The 24016-nt window shown below is 34.5% G+C and overlaps 4 protein-coding genes and 2 pseudogenes across 8 annotated transcripts; 1 reads left to right on the forward strand and 5 right to left on the reverse strand.

The window, feature by feature from the left end:
* Positions 1–386: 386 nt before the first annotated feature.
* LOC104776134 (expansin-A11-like) lies at positions 387–1905 on the reverse strand. The gene is made up of 3 exons (XM_010500147.3): positions 1430–1905; positions 1004–1325; positions 387–917 (listed from the first exon to the last, which is right to left on the reverse strand). The coding sequence occupies exons 1-3, from the start codon at positions 1557–1559 to the stop codon at positions 611–613; spliced, it is 759 nt and encodes a 252-aa protein (XP_010498449.2). The 5' UTR covers positions 1560–1905; the 3' UTR covers positions 387–610.
* A 1225-nt stretch (positions 1906–3130) lies between these two features.
* Positions 3131–6246, reverse strand: LOC104776137 (26S proteasome non-ATPase regulatory subunit 3 homolog A). The gene is made up of 9 exons (XM_010500153.2): positions 6105–6246; positions 5864–5967; positions 5593–5783; positions 5321–5461; positions 5096–5232; positions 4934–4988; positions 4735–4845; positions 4144–4383; positions 3131–3828 (listed from the first exon to the last, which is right to left on the reverse strand). Exons 2-9 carry the CDS (start codon positions 5940–5942, stop codon positions 3316–3318), a joined length of 1467 nt encoding a protein of 488 aa, XP_010498455.2. The 5' UTR covers positions 5943–5967; positions 6105–6246; the 3' UTR covers positions 3131–3315.
* Positions 6247–6726: 480 nt separating this feature from the next.
* LOC104776139 (uncharacterized) lies at positions 6727–9445 on the reverse strand. 4 transcript variants are annotated; one of them, XM_010500154.3, is made up of 11 exons: positions 9204–9445; positions 8922–9044; positions 8572–8652; positions 8386–8474; positions 8177–8251; positions 7968–8044; positions 7810–7878; positions 7639–7695; positions 7459–7515; positions 7119–7340; positions 6727–7031 (listed from the first exon to the last, which is right to left on the reverse strand). In XM_010500154.3, exons 2-11 carry the CDS (start codon positions 9042–9044, stop codon positions 6937–6939), a joined length of 945 nt encoding a protein of 314 aa, XP_010498456.1. In that variant the 5' UTR covers positions 9204–9445; the 3' UTR covers positions 6727–6936. The 4 variants fall into 4 exon arrangements, with proteins under 4 accessions (XP_010498456.1, XP_087357102.1, XP_010498457.1 ...); XM_087500976.1 differs by having other exon boundaries at positions 8177–8305; positions 9204–9435; XM_010500155.3 differs by lacking the exons at positions 7459–7515; positions 7639–7695 and having other exon boundaries at positions 9204–9435.
* A 2090-nt stretch (positions 9446–11535) lies between these two features.
* On the reverse strand, positions 11536–11946 carry LOC147946694 (glutathione S-transferase T3 pseudogene; annotated as a pseudogene).
* Positions 11947–13967: 2021 nt separating this feature from the next.
* On the reverse strand, positions 13968–15563 carry LOC104776140 (uncharacterized; annotated as a pseudogene). Its single transcript, XR_015595371.1, has 4 exons — positions 15274–15563; positions 14927–15029; positions 14582–14743; positions 13968–14303 (listed from the first exon to the last, which is right to left on the reverse strand). The product of XR_015595371.1 is annotated as an uncharacterized LOC104776140 (transcript).
* Positions 15564–18641: 3078 nt separating this feature from the next.
* On the forward strand, positions 18642–21066 carry LOC147946695 (protein ALTERED PHOSPHATE STARVATION RESPONSE 1-like). The gene is made up of 4 exons (XM_087500989.1): positions 18642–19661; positions 19786–19925; positions 20017–20240; positions 20326–21066. Exons 1-4 carry the CDS (start codon positions 18863–18865, stop codon positions 20963–20965), a joined length of 1803 nt encoding a protein of 600 aa, XP_087357115.1. The 5' UTR covers positions 18642–18862; the 3' UTR covers positions 20966–21066.
* Positions 21067–24016: the final 2950 nt, after the last annotated feature.

Genomic DNA, 24016 nt, shown 5'->3' on the forward strand with positions numbered 1-24016 from the left:
TTGTGTAGCTTAGTTGATTTGGCAAAACTTACATGGATTACGTGATTGTAATTTGTAAAATAGCCATATGAATAAAATTTAATTGTTATATGAACTTCTAAATAACTTGGGGTATACGTACGAATTATCATTTTTGCATCTCTAAAAATTTCTTTAAATCCGTTACTTGTATGTCAAAATATTGACATAAGCTCAATACATTTTAAAGATCATATTCCAAAAAATAACATCATTTTGTTAAAGTTAAGAACAAATAAAACAAGACAAGATTTAACTAAGATTTTCCAAAGCAACATACATTTTTTTAGCTTTTCAAACTCTTATAAAGGTGAAGGCACACATGTCTTGTAAGGATTGTACTTGATTAAAAAAAAACACTCTTTCCCTTTTGCTACGGAATCTTTTCGAGTTTGAAACATTCAAATACAATATATCTTTTATATAATCATATTTCCTCAAATCAAATTGGGTCTTCTGCATTAACAGACCCATCAAACAAAGAAGAAGTAAAAAAAAAAACAAAGAGGGGGCGGGTCGCTCAGGGAGAAAAGAAACAGACTCAGAGCGCGACCACTGCCCAATAACTTTTTTTTTTTCAGACAAAAGAAACTTAAAACTGAACGTTGGAAGAATAAATCTGTCCAAAGGACCAAGAAGAAGGAACAACATTGAGGAAGACTCTTGTAGCACCATCGGTAGTAGTAATGGAGAAAGAGAGAGATTGACCATCGAGGTAAGCGTTTGATTGCCAATTAGCTCCCCAATTACGAGACATGGCTAACCAACCAGTCTTTGATCCTTTAATGGAGACAGATCTAATCGAACCTCCTCCTCCTACGTTTTGAATGTTCACTAGCTCGAAGTAGTCTCTTCCGTTTATTCTGAATCTCACTCCTCCTTTTTTGTAACAGCTTACTCTGTTTTTAAAAACAGAGTTTAGTTTAGAGATTAGAACAATTGCAAAAATGGAAACATAATCTGATTCTTTTTGAAAAATCTTAACCTTTGGAAAACGACGGGAACGATTCCACCTCTGTAAATACCGATCTTTTCCCAAGCGGGTTGAGCCATGTCGAAATGTTTGAGCGGCGGATTGCACCATCCACCGTTGTTGTTGGGCAGAGCAAAGTTTGGTGGGCAAAAGTTCGTGGCTGTGATGACTACGGACGCTCCTTTCTTGCACCACCGTGAGTCCGCAGCGTAATCGCACGTTATCCTATAACATTCTCCGCAAGAAGCTCCGTCGTTAAACAAAGCCGTGCTTAACGCCGCCGTCATTGTCCCGTACCCCGCCGAGTAAAGATCTCCGTAACCACAAGCTCCACCTGATTAAAGAATCAAGAATATAACTAATCAGTTAAACCAAGCGGTCCAAATCCATCCATAAGAGTCATAACCGTATGAAAATTAAAGGAACTGTTGAGTTTACCCATTGTTCCAGAAGCGTCACTTCCACCATAGAATGTGGCGTGACCATTGGTTAAACCAGAAGGCTTAAACGCATCAACCGAAATAAAAAGAGCGGCCAAAACCGCCAAGCCAGCTAGAGACTTTGACATGATTGTAATATTGTTTCGTTCGAGTGAAGGAGAGAGAGATTATGATAAATGATGATGATGATGATCGAGTGAAGGAGAGAGAGTTGTTTAAATAAAGGTGGGAAGTGAGTGTTAAAACTATGTAGTAGCAACAAAACCTAACATGTGGTCTTATCTTTTATCTAGCCTGTGTGTATCTTTTATTTCTTTCTTTGTTTCTTAAAGGCAAATCTCCTACATGTGTATATTTATAAGTAACAATATAAGTCCAACAAAAGACAGTAGATCTGCAAACTCTGTTTCTTTGTAATATGCTACTGATGGTTTTTTTATATTCCACAAAATGTTCGTACAAACAAATTATCTCGGTTACACTAATATTGCTTTTAACACATATATAGCATACTTTTTTTCTTTTTCCTTTGTTTTATTGTGGAGTTTAGAAAAAGAGACTTTAAACCAAATATTATCTTGATTTACTCATGGCCAAACGTTTGTAATCCATAAGTTTTGTTTTTTTGTTCGATGCAATCTTAAAAGTTAATTTGTAAGATTACAATTTGTAAATTAGCATGGTCACAATTGTATCATAATTATATTTCCATTATTTCAGATTAATATCTTTTTAAATAACATAAAAACTAAGTGAATAAACTGGTTTGTTGTATACTATGCAACGCGGTGGATATTAAAATTTTAAATTAAAATGAATAAATAAGAAGAAAGAAAGACAAAGGAGAGTTTTTTTTGTTTGTGATACGATCATGTGCAGGTTGGTCTGTGCAGGTTCATCGGTCACAAACTCACATGCTCTCTTTCTCCTACATTATTAGCAACACGCCAAATCCTTTTAATTAGTATTATTTATCGAGTTAATAGTCCCCGAAAGCTTGATTTCCAATCTAAGTTGAGGAAGATCACCGTCACGTCGTCGTTTGTCCCAGTGATAAGTACAATATTAAGGGCATGAGGACTGAGGAGCTTGTTTAGATTTAGTAGTGGAGTAAAAATTATCTTATGCCATTACAAGTTAAAATGATTATAGTAAGACAATTACATTGATGGTATGGATCAAATAGTTGGCAGTTGTAGCAATCAAAGAGCCCGGGCATTATTTTTCTACTTTTTTATTTTTTATTTTTTGTCATTATTAAGAAGTTAATGAACCGAACAACAAATACCTATAAGGCTATAATTAAAAGCATAACATGAGATTGTTTTTTTTTTTTTTGTCAACAACATGAGATTGTTTTAGACTAATGTTTTATTCAAGAAAATGATACTTTTTTTTTTGGTAGAAAAGAAAATGATACTTAGTTTGGCAGAAGTAGACTAATGTTTCAATTACTTAATGGGTATACACATGTCTTGTTTTAATTCTCTAGATATTTTATGAGTGTGTTTATCTATCATTTAATGGTAAAATACGAACGGAGATTTATATGGTATGCATCGCCTGGAGATGATAATATTTCCACATGGCCCATGTTCTAATAATGACTCACCTAATACAGCTAGCTGAAAGTGTTCAATTCTTAAAATGCGAAAATCTCCCAAACACCATTAAACGAAGTTGTAAAGATTCCATCTTCTGAAACCAACAATATAAATCTCTTTTCCTAAAATTAAACCAAAGTAATATAAAGGTTCCGGAGGATAATAATCCTCAATAAAACACTTAGAACGATGAGCAGGACACAAAGTAAACTTGTGAATCAGAAAATAAATCCAAAGACAGGTTGAGATTAAACTCTATCAGAAAGAGATTTACCTTCGTCTAAAAATCATCATCATCTTCCTCTGCCATATGCTTAGCAAGCTCTTCTTCTTGTTGCTTCCTTTCTCTCCTCTTTTCATCGCTTTCTTTCTCTTTGTGAGTATTAGGGGGAAACCTCAATGCTCTGACTGCTTCATTATGCATGTTGAGGCAGAAAGCAATTCTTGAGTTGAATGCAGTTTGTGGCTCATTCGTCGAGTAGATGTCCCCAGTTTCTTTAGAGATCATGCATCCGTTTTTGTGATCGATGATCGCATCAATTGCTCCATCACGAATGGCCTTTGCCACGATGCTTTCCGCATCAGCCACAGGGTTTTCCGAGTTGAGCCTCAGCTTTTTGGCAACATCGGGTAAAGAGATTCGCGAGTATGAAATGCTTATGTTATGTAGTCCAGTCCTGATGACATTGTGGCGGAGTCTCACAATGAGATTGTGCGTTCTGTCTTGAGCAAATGTGTCCAAGAACTTCTCCTGGACTGTCCTAAAGAGCTCCAAATCACCAATCCTAACCGCCTGCAAAACCAAAACAGAGTTTAATAGTAAGCCTCAGATCAGAGTCAGTATCTTGTTGCATCATGTATCTCTGAAAAGCAACAGTAAGCAGCCAGAAATGTATGCTCTTTCTAGTTCGAAGTAGCAGAAAACAACAGCAGCAAAAAAAACTGTGTCGCAAGAGACCAACAAGTAACATAAGAGTGTATAGGTCACTGAAATTAGGAATGGGTTTGAAGATAGAGGTAAAGTAGCTCATGCTAATACCAGTTAGGTTATCTGCTCATACAATAATTTAAACAGGTCACAGCAGCAAGATTATGAAGGCGGACTCACATTGGTAAGCTCAAAGTAAGGCCTGAGGGCCTTCTCCATTCCCTTTTGAGTGAAGATTGACCGTTCTGGTATCTCACCCAGCAGCAGACGAACCAGAATTGCCCATTTATTACATTGAACTCTGAAGCCCAAAGCTGCTATAGGGGCTTTCCTGGCAGCCTGAAGAAGGCTCTCTTTCGCATCAGTATACTCGAGCTGAATGGTACGGATCTTCCCGAGGTAGAACAAGTACCTACAAAACTGCAAAGTATATTGTTTGAGAGAAGTCCTCTTGCTGTTTATTCTTTTGAAGCTATAACAATGGAAGGATTAAAACACAGAACAAAATTCATATGTAGCAGAGAAAAACACAAGATAGATTGGCGGTAATGGCAAGAGGTGATGTCAGAAGTATAAAGAGGACAGTATAACGGACACTACAAGTTTGCAATTGATTAGTGAAAAGAAAACACAAAGCCTCCTAGATTGAGATATGAATGCAAATGGAAAAAATAATTCTCTGGACAGATTGCAGAAGTAGCATTGGAGATCTCATACATATATAGAAATCTAGAGAACCGAGAAAATTAAGAGTATGAAGGCAAGAGCTACCTGTTGGTTTGAATGTGCCTCAAAACGAGGTGCCTTTGACCTAAGCTTCTCCGCCTGGTCATAGAGGTTGTAATGTAGATAATTACGTAGCAATAGGTTCAGAAGTGTTTCCTGCATTCAACACGATACCTTGGATAAAGAAGCAAGTAACAGTTTCAAGGCAATGAATGCAGACTGCATGAGCTAAACAAAGACATACCTGGCCCAACTCGTCGTGGCGAAGCGTTGCAGAATGATGCAACGCAAGAAGAGTACTGCAGGCACAAAAAAATCAACCAGATTATTGACTTTTGAGCTACTGATTAATATGATGTGTAAGACCAAGTACAAAACTTAAACAATCAGTCTTTCAGCTACTAACCCGCGAATTTCAGCAAGATCACCGGTTTGCTCATAACTCAAGGAATAGTAAAAGTAGAGTCTTGACGCAATCACATCAATGGTCCGTCGGTTGACGTTCTTGAGACGAGCAATGCTAGCTGAAGAACAAGCTTTGGCCTAAGAGATGATTAAAAGAAATCATGAAACTAAAACCTCAACAGAAAAGGTAACTTATGAAAAAACACAAAGAGGTCGCAGCAGTTACCTCGTTGTACTTTTTCTGATCAATCAGAAAAAGAAGAACAATGAAGTAGCAGTAAATCTCGAGCTCTAGAGGTAGGTGCTTAGAAGGAGAAACTTGTGTAGCCGATGAAGCTGTATCAACTTCCATGTCATGTTCATCACCCTAAACCATTAAAAGTTCGAAAATTTAAGTCTCTAAGCCAGTTCTAATTCAGAGAACTTGAATCTAAACTCCCCAAAGCCAGACGCTAATAGGAACAATCAAAAGTGAAGAACCAAAACCCAAAAAAATACCTTAGGAACAAAGGAAGAAAGGCGAGAGTGAGCTTCGGATCCTGGAACCAAAGCAAAATCCAGGAAAGAAGAGAGCACAGAGCCGGTGAGTTTACGCCTAAGCCCAATAGTGAGACGCACAGCACGAGCAATACGACGGACCTCCTTGGTATACGACCCAGTATCGATCAATGCTGCAATCTCCTTCAAATCTGGGGAAAAAAGAAGTGTGAAACTTAGCTATTTGGAAATCTAATCACGGATTGAAGTTGTCTATAGATCGAGATTTTACTCTGAATCGTGGAGGTAGAAGAAGAGACGATAGATTGAGAAGGGGTATGGTTATCTTTCATCTCCACGTCCTGAGTCATCTTGCCCCAAATCTTTCGCTACTCTCTTCACACAAAGACAGAAGAAGGTTAGGGTTTTTGGAGAAGTGTGTGCAACTAAGCCGGATGATATTTCACGGGAGGATTCTAGTAATTAGTTGACTGAGGAAGACAAAGAGAGGGAGGGAGAGAGAGAGAGCTTACTGAATTGACAAAACGTAATTCGCCGGGAGACACAGGCTATAAATGACGACGGATAATATTTGAGGAGGACGAGCTGATTGATGCTGCTTTGCTTGAGACTTGAGACTCTTTTCTTTCCAAAGTATTATTTTTCTTTTTGTTCAAGACAGCTTTTCTATATATTTATATATAGAAAATTTAGTACTAAATTAACCACCAAAGGTCGTTGTAGTATAGTGGTAAGTATTCCCGCCTGTCACCCGGGTGACCCGGGTTCGATCACCGGCAACGGCGATAACATTTTTAGATAATATATATCTTTGGACCTGACTTATTAGGTTATTCTTTGAGTAGGCCCAAAATACAACCGGCGCAAGCTGTGGCTTAATTTTTTCTTTTTGGTTTCAATATACGTTGGAATTACATTTTTTTTATAATGCTTATGATGTTACTTGTAAATTTGTAATCTTTTTCTGTTGTTAAAATAATAATACCAATAATATACCTATACCAAATGGAAAATGCAATGACAGAAGGTTGAAGATATAGATCACTTCTTGTCCGAATGTGTGTAATTTGCGAGTTCTATCCATGTCTATTGCGTATGAAACAAATACCATAAACTTATCCAACACTCGAAACAGAGACAAAACTGGAAAACTGATAGAAATTAGAAGGAACAAAAACTGGAATCATCCAAGACGGCGTCCAAAAATAAATGAACATATATATAACCTAAAAAGGCAACATGAACGAGAGATTATTCTACGGCAATAAGTTGTTTTGACGAAAAAGAGACAAAAAAACATGAGAATGTAGAAACGACCCAAGTCCATTCAATGACCATGGTCACTCAAGCAGCAGCCTGAATTGGTGCTCCATTTGATCTGTTGAATCCACCACGGCCTCCTCCTCTTCCACGGCCTCCTCCCCTTCCACGGCCACGTCCTGTTCCAACAAGTTTTAAACCTTAAGAACTAATGGCATAAGTCAGTCAACATTGTGTATTGAGAAAACAATAGTGTATAAACATACCACGGCCCTGAGGTGGAGGAGGGTACTCTGCTGGAGCACCATAATTGTATCCATATTCTGCTGGAGGACCATCTTGTTGAGCTTCATAGTGAGCTGGGGGACCATTGTAACCTCCTCTTCCACGACCACCACGTCCTCCTCTCCCACGCCCCCGTCCTCTGCCATATGACCGGTCCTGCTCCCTACCACCATCGTCATACTCATTGTTCACATACCCGTTTCCTGGCAATTACGAAAGAAGAAATAGCTCAATCCAATCAAATCCTTGTCCACAAATCACAAGCAAAAATGCTAAGGTGAAACTAAGATTTGGAAAGAAAATTTTTAAAGGCAATCCTACCTCTGCCGCCTCGTCCCCTTCCTCCATCATCATACTCATTGTTTGCATATCCGCTTCCTGGTAAATTCGGAAAAATTCAGAAATAGCACAATACAGTCAAACCCTTTTCTACAAATCACATGCAAAAAAGAGAGAGTGAAAATAGGATTTGGTAAGGAAAAATTGCTGAAGATATGCTACCTCTGCCACCTCTTCCCCTTCCTCCATCATCATACTCAGCATTCACATATCCATTACCTGGCAAGTCCAAAAAGGAGTTAGCACAATCCACGCAAACTCTTATCCACAAAGCCATGCAAAAGCTACAGTGAAACTAAGATATAACAAGAAAAATTGCAAAACTAATCCTACCTCTGCCGCCTCTTCCCCTTCCTCTTCCTCCTCTACCTCTTCTTCCTCCTCTGCCTCTAGGAGATCCCTCTACAAGAGAGAGCTAAATTAGTAACTTAAAAAGGACAGCAAAGATAGGAGCTTGGAAAATTACATTACGAGTAAAAGACTATAATTACCTCGCCCTTCATAGTCAACCTCAACCTCAACCTCAGCTAATGGCTTCACCATCTCAACAGGAATGGGACACTGGTACCTGTACCATCATTTAATAAGATATAGTATTAGCATTGGAGACAATGTACCTCTCGAGACAGACAACTGCTTTGAGCTTTGAGACACAAAGAACAAAATATCACCAAATAAGAGAATGGATCTAGAAACTCACCCAACTGAGGATGTGTTCAACTCTTCAGTCGAAAGTGTTATGCTAATCATCGACACATGCCTTGTGGTCTCAATTCTTGAGGGGCAAAAAAAGTTAAGGTTTAAGACAGAACAGGTCGAGGTAACAAAATTAAGAATACAGCATGGAGAAGTGAGTACGCGCACAATGAAAACAATAAAATTGATTCTAAAGTCTAGTTGACCACTTACGGAAGAAGGCCTTCCTCTGTAGGTTCATAGGTATCTTTTATGTCCGTGGATCCAATAGATGTAATCTGATGAAGACCAGGAATCCTTCTCTGAATCAACAACAACCACAACAAAAGTCTCAGAAAACAATGGAACTCCCCTCTCTGCAAGCAATTATCAGACTAAAACCCCCAAAAGAAAAAATACCTTAATAAGCTCAACAATGGTCACACTCTTGTTGATAGCTCTTCCCATAGCCTTGAAGATAACTTCATTCGATTTTTTCTCCTGTTATGAATAACAAAACAACTCCCATAATCAATAACTTGCTCTTTCAGAAAGCAAATAATGAAATTGATCAAAAGCACCAACATGCACCCACTACCAAGACAGTAAAATCACGATTTTGAACTTCCAATTGAATGTATTATAATACCAGAATCTCTTCTATACACTATGAATATAAACTTATAATCATGCCAAATCCAATGGGAAATTACTCTACTGTCAAAGAAATATTAAAAACCAAAACAGATTCAGCGAAGAAACACAATTACCTGAAGAAGAGTCATCGCATATGTGATGTAGTTCCGTGCCCTACCCATACTGGTGATACGAATCTCATTCTCAGCAATTGGTGTATCAGCCTTAGGCTTCTCCACTCTCTTGTACCTATCCATCTGGAAACAAAAACCCCCACCGAAAGCAAATACAAAATCAGAATACAAAAAAACCAGCGATGGAAAACTAGGGTTACTCGTTCAATCCACACGATTAGAAACAGGGTTTTTAAAAAAAAAAACTTAGAATCTATCCAGTAAATTTGCTTCAATGCTTACCTTGTTCGACTGTTCTGGTTAGATCTTCCGAAGAAACCCTAGAAGATTTTGGATAAGGGATAACTGTTTGGTGTTCGCCCAAGGAATTGGACGAGAGATTTTAATATACTGTTTCGTTTCGGTTTTTTTGTTTGTTTAGTTTGGGGTACGCCCTAAAGAGACGGTTGTTTGCAGGCGCCTCTCTAATATATAACAGCCGCACAACCTCTCTTCCACACACCCATGCACCAGTGAACTGCCCTAATTGATTTCCGGTTTTAATTTGGCTTTTTTTTTTTAACTTTTAAACCGGTTCAAATCGAACCGAGGATAAGAAGACCACCAATAACCGGGATATCGTTTCTCCATCTTTTTACAAATAGAAACCTATATTTTTTTTCAAAACACACTAATTAATCATATATGTATGATGGAAATAATTATATTGAGTAATTTTATATTTTTACATGTAATTTTATTTTATGTTTAAAAAAGTTATATATTATTTTATATTATCATATAAGTTTTTGTATTTATTAATACTGTTTGATATAATTTTTTAATTGTATCTTTTAAATTTTTATATATGAAAAATCTTTATCATTATAACTAATTATTAGTAATATTGTGTACTATAATGTAAAAAGAAAAGTTTTAAAAATAAATTTGAGGATTTACCATTAGAGTAAGTGACCTTTAAACTATTATTTTGAAGGTTTATCTATCTATACTAGTATAATTGCAGCAGTTTTTGCTCAAAAATATGTTTTTGGAAACATTTATCATTGAATGCCATTAAATGATTATATTCATATTCAATCAAGTTTAGTTAACTCTCTCTACTATCTTTATATCCAAATGTATAATGTTCTACAATTAAGATAGATATTGAGAAGATTTATTCCAGATTTAAAATTTTGATTTTCCTATCATCTCTTTTTATTTTTTATTTTAAATGTAGTAAATTTTAAAATTTTAAATGTAGTAAATTTTAAATTTTAAATGTAGTAAATTTTAAATGTAGTAATTTTTTAGAAGTTTATAATTTATAACTGATATATCTTAACTTAATAAAATTATGAATATTTAAACATATTAAATATTTAAAATAACACAAATTAGTTATATTATATGACGAGTTATATGACACGAGATGATTGAATTGATAATCTTGTTAACAAGAGGACCATAAGTGGAGTGTCTTCTCATGGCGATATTTGGAGTGGTCGGTGCGTAGTAAACAAGGGAACCTGGTTTGCTTTTTCTCGACAAGGTCGACTCCCGTTTCTAATAAGTCGAAGACGAAGAAGCTTCCAACAACGAAGTGACGTGCCTCAAGTAGAGCTTGATCAAGTGATGTGCCTAAACTAGAACGTTGTTGGAAGACGGAGAAAAACGTTGTTGGATATTTTTCAGAAGCTTTTTGACACCAACAATATCGTATACAGTGATGGGCCTCATGTGTAATGAAAATGGCATTTGTCCAAGATCACAAAATAATAAAAATTGTAAGATCACATATCTTTTTAGTTAGGTTATGTATTTAGTTTGAAAATATGTTTAGGCTTTCTATTTTAAAAATCCATGATATTTTGTTTGTTATTAATTCTTATTTCACATTTTTTAATCTTTTCTTTGTATTAATAAAGTAAAATATTTTACTTATGTTTTGTTCATATATTACAAATGTTTTTTGCTTATTTTTTGCTAATATGTATACAACATTTCAAAGAACAAAAAATAACTAATTTCTGCCATATATAAACAACCACACCTATAATTTATATTTATATAGAATTTAATGTAAAATATACTCAATGTATCAAACAATCAAATAATATATATAGATGATTTTATCATAGTCACAAAATAATATATATATATATATAAACAATTAAAAATACATATCATCTACAGCCTATAACAAATATATAAATAAAGAAATAGTATATATATCATTGTTAACCCTTTTTAATAATAAAGAACATTTTTTTTTATTCGCCTTAAACCTATATGAACCTAAGGGCAAGATTATTGGTAGTATCTTAATTTGGGGTTGTTAAACACTGTTTGAGTATTTAATGAATTAATTGTGAATGGTTTTGAATATAAGAACCCTTGAGCTCTTAGGAAAAATTTAATCATCCAATGGTAGGTTCTAATTTTGGGTCTCTTATTTTTGAAAATATTGTTTTTTTAAATAAATAAAAAATTGTAAATAGAATATAATTAGTATCATATTACAAATAGAAAATATTGCATTTATTTAATTTTCAAACATACAAAACATAATAAAAACATTAATACATATGACAATAGAAGTGCAATTCATAAATAGAGAGAAGGGTTAATTTTAATACCGATATGCAGCATCGTAACAGCCAACGAATTTGCACACCAATTCGTTTATCCTCCCCCACCTCTGCTTGCAATGACTCGCTTCCCTCTTTGGTCGTCTTACAGCATTGGGACAGGATGCAAAGTACTTTACAATCCTTCCCCAAAAGACACCTTGTCTTTGCTCATTTGATGTAACCGGATCCTTGCTCGTGTTGAGCCAAGCCGAGACAAGCATGATATCATCAGAAGGTAACCATGCATGCCTTGTCTTGCGGTTTTCTTGAGAGGATGGAAGTTCAGATGGAGCTTCAGATGGACTAGGTGAAGGAGTGTATTCGATGTTTTGGGTATCAAGATGGCTTTGTAACAGATTTAAATAGCTAGAGGAGGGACGATATGGATCCATGTAGTCTTCTGAATCCATATCGAAAATTTGTTTGGTGTGTGTTAAAGGATGAAGGAGTTATGTGAGTTATTTTTAAGGAGAAGGTTTTGTGTTTTGTTGTATTATAAGTCTTTCAATTTATAAAGGTTTAGATGTAATTTACTTTCACAAATAGTTGGTTTAAATTTTGAAATTAAGTGTTTACCTACACAACACCAACCAAACATTTAATATCTTCACAACCAACTAACACAAATCATAAAACAATCAATAACCAAACGTAATTATCACAACCAACAAGCAAAAACTTTAACATCAATGAGTGACTCGACTTATACCTACACTAACACCACATAAATGAAGAAAGAAGAGGATAAATAGTTACCTTCCTCCATCTCCGAAAATGTTGCATCCATCCATACACATCATTGCTCTGTTTCTCTCTACACAGCTATAAAACAGGATGGACACTCAATAAGCTGAAACAGTAGACGAAACAAGGGAGAAGTTATATCAACCAATCACTATAAGAGATCATTCAAACAATATATATGACCAAATAGGACTATTGTTAATTGATCATTACCAATTGATGCATGCTCCATTCAAACAATATATAAGATATCTCCTGAAGCTTTGTAAACTGTTTCCAACTTTTTAGCAAATTGGTCCAACGTTTCCTGCAGTCTAAATCCATTGCAACACACACAAGAAAAGTCAATACACCGATCACTCCCAGTTTCATCAAAGCCTCAATCAAACTCAAAAGAGATATGCTTTTTTAAAACTTGTTGCTTTGCCGGAAATCATAACCAAAACCAAAAAGTGTTTTCCCTTCTTCGAATCCCCATCCAAGCATCTCAACAATCATTTAACCTGTTTCCAAATACAAATAAGAGATTAACAAAGTAATAGCTGATGACTTTCTCAAAACAAAACACAGAGAAATCAAAAGTCTGAAGTGTTTATATATGTATGTATACACAAAACTCAACTATTATTCGCCTCTAACAATATCGGTCAAACAGTTAAGGATTCGCCTCTAACAAGAGTAAAAAGGGATCATACCGGAACACAAAATCACACCAAGAACCCTAATTTTATGTCTAACATCAAATTACCCAATTTTTGCCCAAATTAAAAGCACCCTAATCATAAAACAATATGTGATTTCCTTCTATTGTACTGAGAAACTTACCTTCGGATACCAATTGATTCAATCTCTTCCTATTTAATCGACCCCAACTTCGTTTCGGATCCATCTCCAAATCGCGGATTCGATTCTGTCTATCGCGAATGGCCTCCGCCTTGTGCAATCGCCTAGCTACTCATCTCCAAATCCTTTGATTCCAAACCTCCATATTCCAAATCCATCGACTATATATCACACGGCGTTTCCCCTTTTCGATCGCGAGAGAGAGAGGAAAACAAAAAAAATCGAGCTTCTCATTTTTTTTCCTTTGTATTATTTTTACGAACAACAGCAACCCGACACGTATCGTCTCTTAAACCATAATCAGGTATACTATATTAGAGGCGCCTTTGAATTTTTTCTTTTGTTCTTATTTATTTTTTTGAGTCAAAAGACTAAGAACCCCTATATGATACTGCCGATAAAGAAGGTCTAATGACGACACCGATCGTATTTTGTATATATAGTGTCACTAGAAATCTGTTTTTTTTTTTTCTCTCTCTTCTTCTTTTTACTTTTTTGTTCTCTCTTCTTCTTTTTACTTTTTTGGGTAGGCTAAAGAAATTATACATAGTATATACCTGATCATTATGTAAAAGAGATAGCAAATCGGACTGATCACTAACTACATCTCACCTAGCTACTAAGTCTCGGGTTACCTAAGCTAAAGACCAAACAATAGTAGGAATGTTGGATTTTTGTGCCACACTAGAAACCACTTTTCGTATATTTTTTAAATACTAAAATTATTTTTTCATCTAAATTGTTCCACATACACATTACTCCTCCTTAGTCAATCAGTAAAAAGATAGAGCAAATGAAAATATTGAAATTCTGTCTCTTCCCTTTTACTTACTGCACGTTGCGCTACTACAAACCACCTTTTTCACTATATATTTTTGTAAAAGTAAATTAGTATCACATAAACACGACTTCTAGGAGAATCTTACTAGACTATGCAATTTTGTAAAAGTATAAGTAATATGAACATGTATGAGACTGATGCTTCTGGAAATTACAACTAATAAGATGATTGCGTGAGGAATGAAAGGAAGGTGTCTCGTATGTCTGCTTCTTGTGGTTTAAGCAGAGGATCGATGGTGTCTCTCCATCCTTCATAATCTTTGGGAGAACCAGCACCAGGAAGCTCGAACCCATTCACGTAGAAGGTTGGTGTCGCAGAGACTCCTCTTGAGACGCTATACTGCAATGAGAACAAAAGCAACACAAATAATTATGGAGTGGACACTAGTTGTTATTATGATAGCTCTAATGAGTAATGATAGAAGGTAAGCTACTAGAATTCAAGCTATGGAACTACTAGTAGATCAATATGACTGGTGGTGACTATGTAGTGAAGGATCCCTATCACTCCATTTGGTCTATCCAATTGACGATATGAGCACAAATACAGAGGACTAGTGAAAATGTTTTTTAAGTATTTAAAAATTGAGAAGGGGGGGAAAGCTCTCAAGGGATCACCTTGAAGGAAACCCTAGTGGAAAGATCAGATTTTGAGTTGCTGAAGCCAGATTTAAGAGGAGAATAAAATGAGTTTCCCAATGTAACTGTCCCAAGCTTGATTAATTTGTCCACAACTGCAGGTCTTGACATGAGTTGTGTTTGCGAGTTGTAAAACAATGCCTGTTGAAGCAAAATTCAATGAATAAGTCACATGTACTGATCACAAACAAACATATAAAACACGGCGAAATGGAGTACACATATAAACGTTATTTCACTTGAAAAAAACAGAACAGCCGGATTTTACACATTTTATTTCTCTGTTTAATTGAAGCTTTTTTTTCTTATATACACTAATCAGACCTGATGCTTGAAGATCCCTTCAAGCAAGTTAAAGGTGGCATTGGCGTTTAAGGTATCAACGATGTGTAAGGCCCGAGATGCTACAAATGCACTGTCATGGAAGCTGCAAAAGATCCAAACCCCCCCCCCCCCCCCCCCCCCAAAGCTTTCAATCACAAAAGAATTAAACTTTTTTTGCATATACAACAGATATGGCAACATAAACCTCAAACTACTTATCAACTGAGGCCATTACAAGGTATTCATGGCATGCATAGATTTAGCTCAACATCGAACAAGTAATCTCTGAACACCTAGTTAAAGAAATTGAAAACCGAAATTGAAAGGAAGAGAAATCAAACACCGACGGCAAAGGAATGAGGTGAAGAACAAGAGCAACGCGAGATCCATAGTGATGAATCGCTAGCTTTAGTGGCTCCCAAGCGTCTCTACAGTCCGGGCAAACCGGGTCAAAATACGCCTCGATAAGTATCGTATCCGGTTCAATCTTCCGACCCGGTGGATACACGAATCCGTCACGCCTCACCGGAGGTATCAGCTGCGCTTTTTACGACAGCTCCAACGAAGAAGACAACGAACACCAAACCCGTTCTCATCATCATCCTCATCGCTCTCTCTGTAGAATCAATTTTCTCAAGAGAAAGAGATTATAAATCTCGGAGTAGATAGAATCAACGGCCAAGATTATACTACCTAGTCCTTCATCTTCAGCCGTTGATTTCTGATTATGATGACGTGGAAGAATCTGGTGACGTAGACGGTGATTAAAAAGGTTAAGCGGGAATAATTTTTTTTTTTTTTTTTTTTTTTTTGTAGTTAAGCAAATGACAACAAAACAAGTTCTTCCGCTGATAGTGCAAATCCCTCAATCGATCGTTGGGTTCTTGGAATCTTCTTCATCTCTTTGGTCTTCTTTACTTGAGTTTCTTAATCTATGTTTGAATTCAAGAAGATGCAAGTATAGTAACTGGTACACGATATGTAAAAGATGGTGGTGTGCACGGGTGGAATCTTATGCGCAAACTCACCAGTAGAGGAGCAAACGGGCTAGCTCAGACACTTTTGTGGCCTGGTGTATCTGATTTAACCGGGTCATTCCGGTAAAAATCAACTAACATATGTGTGCATCTTTTTTTACTGACATGTTTCATGACTGACCTCCAGATCCAGGATACAATTCATCAGAAGCTTTTGGATTCGGACGGTAAAGAAGATACAGAAGTGACTGAAGAAATGACCGTTGAGACTTCGGTGCCGCCAAAAGAATGATTGTTGAGATTTGCTTCATAATTCTCTTTTAGCAATTTTTATCTTTTGTAAAAGATAGGTATTTTGCCCATAATTTTATTTTTACCGGGTGCATACTATAGATTAGAATATGCTATATTTTCATTTTTGCAGTTGATTACGTTAAATCATATATTTGGGGGTATTGAGTTTGGATAAAAGAATAGTAGGGAAAAAAAAAGAGTAAATGGTAATAAAATGAGTTTTGATAAAATAAATATTAAAATATTTTAAAAAAATACTAACATAATAAAAAAAATAGATAATTCAATTTGATCATTTTAGTAGTAGAAAATAGGAATCTACATAAAATATTATAAAAATATTCACCTTGTAAAAGTTACACTAATATGTATGATGTGATGAACCATAAGAACAATTTATCATTTACCCAAAAATTTTAATCTAATTTATCATTTACTCAAATTTAGCAAAACAATTTATCATTTACTCAAATTTATCTAAATTGAAATTTAGCAAAACATTAAAGCCAAAAATTTATCATTGATTTTTAAAAAAATATCCAAATCATATTTCTTGAACTGAAAAAATATTAAATAAATAAAATCCTAAACTATTAATCCCACTATTTTCATTACATCATAATTATCTATTATTTTGTATTGTTAGAATTTTCTAACTTTGGTTTTATTTTTTCTTATGTTGATGAGTTTTGCTTAGGATAGATCTTTACATGATTTTTATTTAGATTCTCTTGAGTTTCCAGAGAGGGTAAAAAATAAAAGTAAAAATATAGTTCATATATTAACTTAAATTATTTACAAAAATGTAAAATAGTTCATATATATATATAATTATATATATACCTGATTCACATAACAATATAGTAATTTGATAACTATTGTAATGCTTCATATGTCCTGAATACAGTAAAAATTGTTAATCAAATTCATAATTGAGTTTGATAGTCATAATCAGCATCATAATTAAAAAAATATTGAATGAAATTTTGTACATACCCGTATATAATAATTATATAAATTTATTTAGAATATTAGTAGTAATTTCATGTTGTCAAAAAAAATAGTAGTAATTTCGGATTTTAAGTTAATTACTTAAACTAACTGATTGAATATTTGGTATTACATATTGAAATCTAATCATATATGGTTGTTAAACTATATATATTGGTTGTTTCCAATTTGAATAATAATTTTACATTAGTTATGCTAATGTTACAACGTTTTTCGTTTTTTAGGTAACTCAAAATTGATAGAGATATGTGAAAATCTCAGAACATCTTTTCATATCTTCTTTTAATTATCATTAGTATTTTTATTATACATATTAGGAATGATAACAAAACTGATAGAAATATTTGAATGTAATTATAAACATCTCAGTAATTCTCATTAGTATTTTTTTTTTTTTTTGTATATATAGTTATGTCATTTAAAATTTATTTTTCAGATTTTTAAAATTATTTAATTATATTATCATTATTTATGAATTATATTAAAATGAATTCTATTTCCGGAAGTATATACTAATATATAATCAAAATTAAATTAGTTTACATATATAAAAGATTGAGATCTTACTGATTTGGGCAATCAATTATCTTGTTATTCAGTTTGATTTTTTTTAGGAATGTTTCTGGTAGGATTTTATATTGGACGATATAATTTTCCTATATACAGTTTGATATACATTAATTATGTATATTTGTTAGTTTTCTAAATTGTAGAGAATTTATTACATTTATGATTTATTTTTTGAAAGACCCGATAACCCATTTATAACGCAGCGGGTAATTCTCACCAGAATCCGACTCCTTAATTTCGGGTTATTTTTGCAAAATTGACCCGACTCAAAAGCATTTTGTATTTCTCTTTACTTATACGGATAATAAATAGCATACAATATTGTAATGGCTGGGGCGTCATCATCTTTTCAAGCAACTGCAACAGCCAGGATTTTGCTCTTGTTCTTTAAGTTAACTTTGAATCTGAAACCTTTATAATTTTTAACTTTTCACCTTTCACTTTTTAGCTTTAACTTTTGTAAACAAACGTCTTTTTCCACTTTGTATGCTTCAATGATTCCCAAGTTGAATATTGCATTGCATGGTTCGTTCCATTGCACAAAGACGACACCAAATCAATGTAACGTTTGTTTTCCCCCTTATGATTACTAGTTTTCCAAATTGAAGTTTGGTTGCAATGTCCCTTCATCTACAAGAAAACAACGGCTCTTATTTTGTATTGTAATCATTTTATTTACCTGAACGAAATATAAAAAGTCATTTATATGCAGAAGTGTCACACTATAACTCACTCCCCTTCTCTATTTAAAATTTTTCGTTTTAAACATGTAATGCGGTTTTACTATCAAAATGAACCTTTTTGTCAATTTTTAAAAAATTAGATCCAGTATGTATAGAAAACTGATTTGAATATCAATTGCTGCGTAGACATTTCCAAAAATTCAACATAACAAGAAAATTAGTCGCTCTCTAATAATTCTAGATATTTTAATAATTACTTGTCTCAAATCCGTGAATAGTGGTGTCCTTGTCAAATTAATTACACCTAACCTTAATCACGTAATTAGTGTCGTAATTTATTTATACGTCAAATCCGAGTTTTTTAAAACACACACACAAACCTTTCCTCCGGGAAGACCGTTATGGGATGCTCTCCCTCAAAGCTCGACGGTTTACCAGCCGTCGCTCTATGCCGTGACCGCTGCAACTCACTTGAGGAAACGCTCCGCCGCAGCTACGCTTTAGCCGACGCTCACTCAGCTTACCTCCTCTCTTTAAACACCGTTGGTCCAGCTCTTCATAGATTCTTCGATCAAGCCGTCGAGTTACCGCCCGATGCTGATTCCGAACCCGACGAATCGTCTTCGCCGGAATCATCTTCCCCAGCTCACTCTGTCACCAGTTCATATTCCGATTTGCCTCCCAAATTCGACTCTGATTGCGAGGAAGAAGATGAAGAAGGAACGAGTTTATTCGGATGTCCAAAACTCGAATCCCTAAATACCAATCATCATGACTCGTTCTACTCCCGGAGGAGTTACGTTTCCGGAACTCCTCCACCGCCGCCTCCGAGTAACTACGCTTGGGATTTTATCAATTTCTTCGAGAGCTATGAGCTTCCGTACACTCCGAATCCCAAAGACAGAGTACTGACCACTCGTTTCCTTGATGAAGAAGACACTTTGACAAAGAAGAAGAAGAAGAAACCAAACGACGAGAAGATTAAAGCTGAAGAAACGAAACAAAAAAATCTGAAAATCTCAGAGAAGAAACCAAATAAAAAGAGTGGTGCGAAGGAATCAAAAGTTTCATCAGATATCTCCGAAGTCACAAAGCAATTGCAAGAGATGTTCAAGAAAGCTTCAGAATCGGGGAACGAGGTTTCGAAGATGTTCGACACTTCAAGATTCAGATACTACCAGAAAAGCTCTGTTTATCAAGGTATAGTGTAATGTTCGATTTTTTCCTTACCTTATTGATGTCACTCTCTCTCTCTCTCTCTCTCTCTCTCTCTCTCTCTCTCTCTCTCTATTTGTTTCTGAGTCTGTTTAGCTCTATGTATCAGATTCTTCAAACATTCTCTACGCTAAGAAGATGATGATGACTCCATTGGATCCCAAACCAGTTGAAGATTTTGGATCTAATCTTTCATCTACTCTAAAGAAACTATTCATGTGGGAGAAGAAACTGTACCAAGAAGTCAAGGTATACATACTCAAAAATTGTCTATATGGTTTTAGCAAAACATATACAAGTTCTTATGTTCCGTAAGACTTTTGATTGTTTATCTACACAGGCTGAGGAGAAACTCCGAACAGCTCACATGAAGAACTACAAACAGTTGAGGAGTTTGGAATCGAAAAGTGCAGAGCCAAGCAAAATTGAAGCCGTTCGTTCCTCCATTCAGTGTTTGTCTACGGGAATGAGAGTCTCTATCCATAAGATAAACAACATATGTCTGATGATAAACAAGTTACGCGATGAAGAGCTCTGGTCTCAGATGAAAAAACTGATCCACAGGTACTAAGACAACTATAATTACCATTAAGCTTGTTTAAGAAGCTTGATGAGTTATCTCAGCTTGTTGGTGTGTCTCAATATTTAGGTTGGTTGATATGTGGAGCTCTATGTTAGAATGTCACAGTAGACAATCTTGCGTAATCTCTGAGGCTAAGAAGCTTGATAAGATGACATTAAAGGAAAAGCTAGACATATCTCAGCTTGAGCTTGCTATGGAATTGAAACTGGAGCTGAGGAACTGGAGCCAAAACCTATCGAACTGGATTGATGCTCAGGCTCAGTATGTTAAGGCCTTGAACAGTTGGCTAATGAGATGTTTGAAGCAAGAACCTCAAGAACCAACACCTGATCTCTCAGAAGAGCCACCATTGTTTGGTGCTATTAACAGTTGGTCACAAACCCTTGAGAGATCAGATGGAGAGAAAAAGTTTACGGAAGCGGTTTACTCGATTTTGATGCGCGTAACCCGTCAGGTGGAGAAACAGAGGATGGAATTGGAAGAGCAGAGGAAGGTTAATAGCGGAGCCAAAGATATAGAGAGGAAACTTGTGATGCTAGAGAAAGAAGAGCTTAAGATGCAAAGGAAGTTGAAGACAGTACCATCAGTTGAAGTAATGGGGGCTTTCAATCTGAAGTCTAGCATGGAACAGATATTCAAATCTATGGAGAAATTAGCTATAAACTCGAAGCAGACTTACGAGGAACTTGAATTGATGTGCACGTAATGTACCAGTTTGTATTAGTTCTTATAAATTCGTCTATCTTTGTTTCACTCGTGTTCTTGGAAGAGTTTTAAATTTTTCGTTAGAATTTTTGATTATGGACATTAGCCGTATACTGCCTTTGATGATCTTTGATGATAAGAGAGTACATTCCAGTCATGAACATTTAGGTTAGTTCCAAGTCTAACCCTCATGGGTTTTCTTGCGTGACAAGAAGTCTTTCATTGGTGCACAATCCTCATTTAATGATACCGAGTCAACTGATACCATTGTGGAAGCTCCATGCTTTTTTTTTTTTAAAGAAACCTGATAATTGGAAACGAATGAGAAAGAAACTCATGAAGTGATTATCTTTTGATCACGACTCATAAGCATAACTTTATTTTTAATAAGGAACTCATAAGCATCATTTAACTTCTTAATGGAAAATCAAATGATTAGATTTTATGCTCATACAAAACAATTTGGGAGTTGGAAACTTGGAAGTTGGAATAATGGCTTCGAATCTATCAGGTGCAATGAGAGTCTGCTTATTCAATTATCAAGATCTGGAAGAAGAAAAAAAATTATCTAACGAAACTGAATTTAGCTGTAGGATCAACCTGGCTATATGTATTATGTAGTATAGACCAATAATACTGGCACGTACGTATAGCAGATAACGAATGTTGGTCTCTCAAAATCTCAATATATATGACGGCGCCGTGTTAAGAGAATGATGGATTTGATAAATTATTAAAACCGACACGGACAAATTAGACAATGCATATGAAAACTCTGGAACATCCTCAGATATATAAACAAATATATTGTTGTCTCCATTTTGATTCCTCACAATTCAGATAATTACAAATTTACACTGGCTGGCTTGGTTCATGCATGATTTCTCTAATAAAGGTACCCGATTAGTTTAAACAAAATAATTTGAACCTTTTGTTTTGTTTTGTTTTGTAGACAACAATATCAGATCAAATCCATAATGTATCATAATCCTAAGCAACTTACACAAACGGAAGTTTCCTATATACCACTAACTTCAACTAGTTTGAATTTATAACCTCAATGACCTGTTTCCAACACAATTGTCTTCACGTACGTACAAACAAAAAGCACCTCACAACAAAAAAGACCTCAGGGTTCTCTTTCATTGTACTTTCCTCATTCAAATCAAAACATTCCCTATTTATGGAGTCTCCCTATAATTTCACTAAACCCTAATCACAAATCACTCATTACATTCTCATCTTTCCTTAGAATTCCTACTTTTTGAAATCAGGCAAATATTCTTTGGAGGTTTTAATCAAATGGCGCTAGTGGACTTGGAAGGTTTGAGAGAACTACAAGACTCTGCAAACTATCTTCTTGACCACTGTCCAGAAGCAAGAGAGTCTCTGTTTCAACAAGGGAAAGAGAAATGGATCGAGCAAGTCTCCGAAGCTTCACTAATAATGTTAGATGTATGTAACGTCTCAAAAGACGTCATGACGCTAGTGAGACATAGCCTTCGAGATCTTCAGCTGACTCTGCGCTGTAACGGAGCAAACCTCAGTGAGAAGATCGAAAACACCACAAGACGCTCATCGCTTATGGATTATATACAAACCTCAGTGAAATTTTGTACATACCCGTATATAATAATTATATAAATTTATTTAGAATATTAGTAGTAATTTCATGTTGTCAAAAAAAATAGTAGTAATTTAGGATTTTAAGTTAATTACTTAAACTAACTGATTGAATATTTGGTATTACATATTGAAATCTAATCATATATGGTTGTTAAACTATATTTATTGGTTGTTTCCAAATTGAATAATAATTTTGCATTAGTTATGCTAATGTTACAACGTTTTTCGTTTTTTAGGTAACTCAAAATTGATAGAGATAGTGAAAATCTCATAACATCTTTTCATATCTTCTTTTAATTATCATTAGTATTTTTATTATACATATTAGGAATGATAACAAAATTGATAGAAATATTTGAATGTAATTATAAACATCTCAGTAATTCTCATTAGTATTTTTTTTTTATATATATAGTTATGTCATTTAAAATTTATTTTTCAGATTTTTAAAATTATTTAATTATATTATCATTATTTATGAATTATATTAAAATGGATTCTATCTCTGGAAGTATATACTAATATATAATCAAAATTAAATTAGTTTACATATATAAAAGATTGAGATCTTACTGATTTGGGCAATCAATTATCTTGTTATTCAGTTTGATTTTTTTTAGGAATGTTTCTGGTAGGATTTTATATTGGACGATATAGTTTTCCTATATACAGTTTGATATACATTAATTATGCATGTTTGTTAGTTTCCTAAATTGTAGGGAATTTATTACATTTATGATTTATTTTTTGGATAACCCAATAACTCATTTATAACGCAGTGGGTAATTCTCACCAGAATCCGACTCCTTAATTTCGGGTTATTTTTGCAAAATTAACCCAACTCAAAAGTAATTTTGTATTTCTCTTTTACTTATATATGGATAATAAATAGTATACAATATTGTAATGGCTGGGGCGTTATCATCTTGTCAAGCAACTGCAACAGCCAGGATTGCTCGAAGGTGGATTTCAACGTATACTACCTAGTCGTCCTTCATCTTCAGCCGTTGATTGCTGATTATGATGACGTGGAGGAATCTGGTTGGTGATGTAAAGGGTTTGATAATAGCATTTGGAGTGGTATCTTCTCTTGTGAGTTCTGTCAATTAAAAATTAAAAAATACTAATAATAAAGAAACACAAAAATTGAGAAAGTTTCTTCTCTCGATTCTCGTACATGTGTCCGTTTGCAATAAATTAACCTTTTTTCTCCAAATTTATTATTTAAATATATAAAAATATTAAAAATAATAATTAAAATTTATTAAAAATAGAAATCTATATAGTGATATATAACTTATTTATTTCTTTTAACATTTTTTCACAATTAAAATATTTGTTATTATTAGATATAATATTTGTTGCCTTTTTTCCCCAAATATATAGAAAAAATAACTGATAAATTATCTTATGAGTTTTCATGATT

This window comes from Camelina sativa, chromosome 3 (assembly GCF_030686135.1).
Source record: "Camelina sativa cultivar CO46 ecotype springtype chromosome 3, ASM3068613v1".
NCBI lineage: Eukaryota > Viridiplantae > Streptophyta > Magnoliopsida > Brassicales > Brassicaceae > Camelina > Camelina sativa.

Coding starts and splice junctions, on each gene's coding strand:
- LOC104776134 (XM_010500147.3), bottom strand. CDS start 1,559: ATGTCAAAGTCTCTAGCTGGCTTGGCGGTTTTGGCCGCTCTTTTTATT. Junction 1,326..1,429: donor TGACGCTTCTGGAACAATGG/GTAAACTCAACA, acceptor TTCTTTAATCAG/GTGGAGCTTGTGGTTACGGA. Junction 918..1,003: donor GTTCCCGTCGTTTTCCAAAG/GTTAAGATTTTT, acceptor TTTTAAAAACAG/AGTAAGCTGTTACAAAAAAG.
- LOC104776137 (XM_010500153.2), bottom strand. CDS start 5,942: ATGACTCAGGACGTGGAGATGAAAGATAACCATACCCCTTCTCAATCT. Junction 5,784..5,863: donor TTCTACCTCCACGATTCAGA/GTAAAATCTCGA, acceptor TTTTTTCCCCAG/ATTTGAAGGAGATTGCAGCA. Junction 3,829..4,143: donor CTTACTTTGAGCTTACCAAT/GTGAGTCCGCCT, acceptor TTGGTTTTGCAG/GCGGTTAGGATTGGTGATTT.
- LOC104776139 (XM_087500976.1), bottom strand. CDS start 9,044: ATGGATAGGTACAAGAGAGTGGAGAAGCCTAAGGCTGATACACCAATT. Junction 7,879..7,967: donor GGTTGACTATGAAGGGCGAG/GTAATTATAGTC, acceptor TCTCTCTTGTAG/AGGGATCTCCTAGAGGCAGA. Junction 7,032..7,118: donor TCCTCCACCTCAGGGCCGTG/GTATGTTTATAC, acceptor TTGTTGGAACAG/GACGTGGCCGTGGAAGGGGA.
- LOC147946695 (XM_087500989.1), top strand. CDS start 18,863: ATGGGATGCTCTCCCTCAAAGCTCGACGGTTTACCAGCCGTCGCTCTA. Junction 19,662..19,785: donor GAAAAGCTCTGTTTATCAAG/GTATAGTGTAAT, acceptor TCTATGTATCAG/ATTCTTCAAACATTCTCTAC. Junction 19,926..20,016: donor AACTGTACCAAGAAGTCAAG/GTATACATACTC, acceptor TTATCTACACAG/GCTGAGGAGAAACTCCGAAC.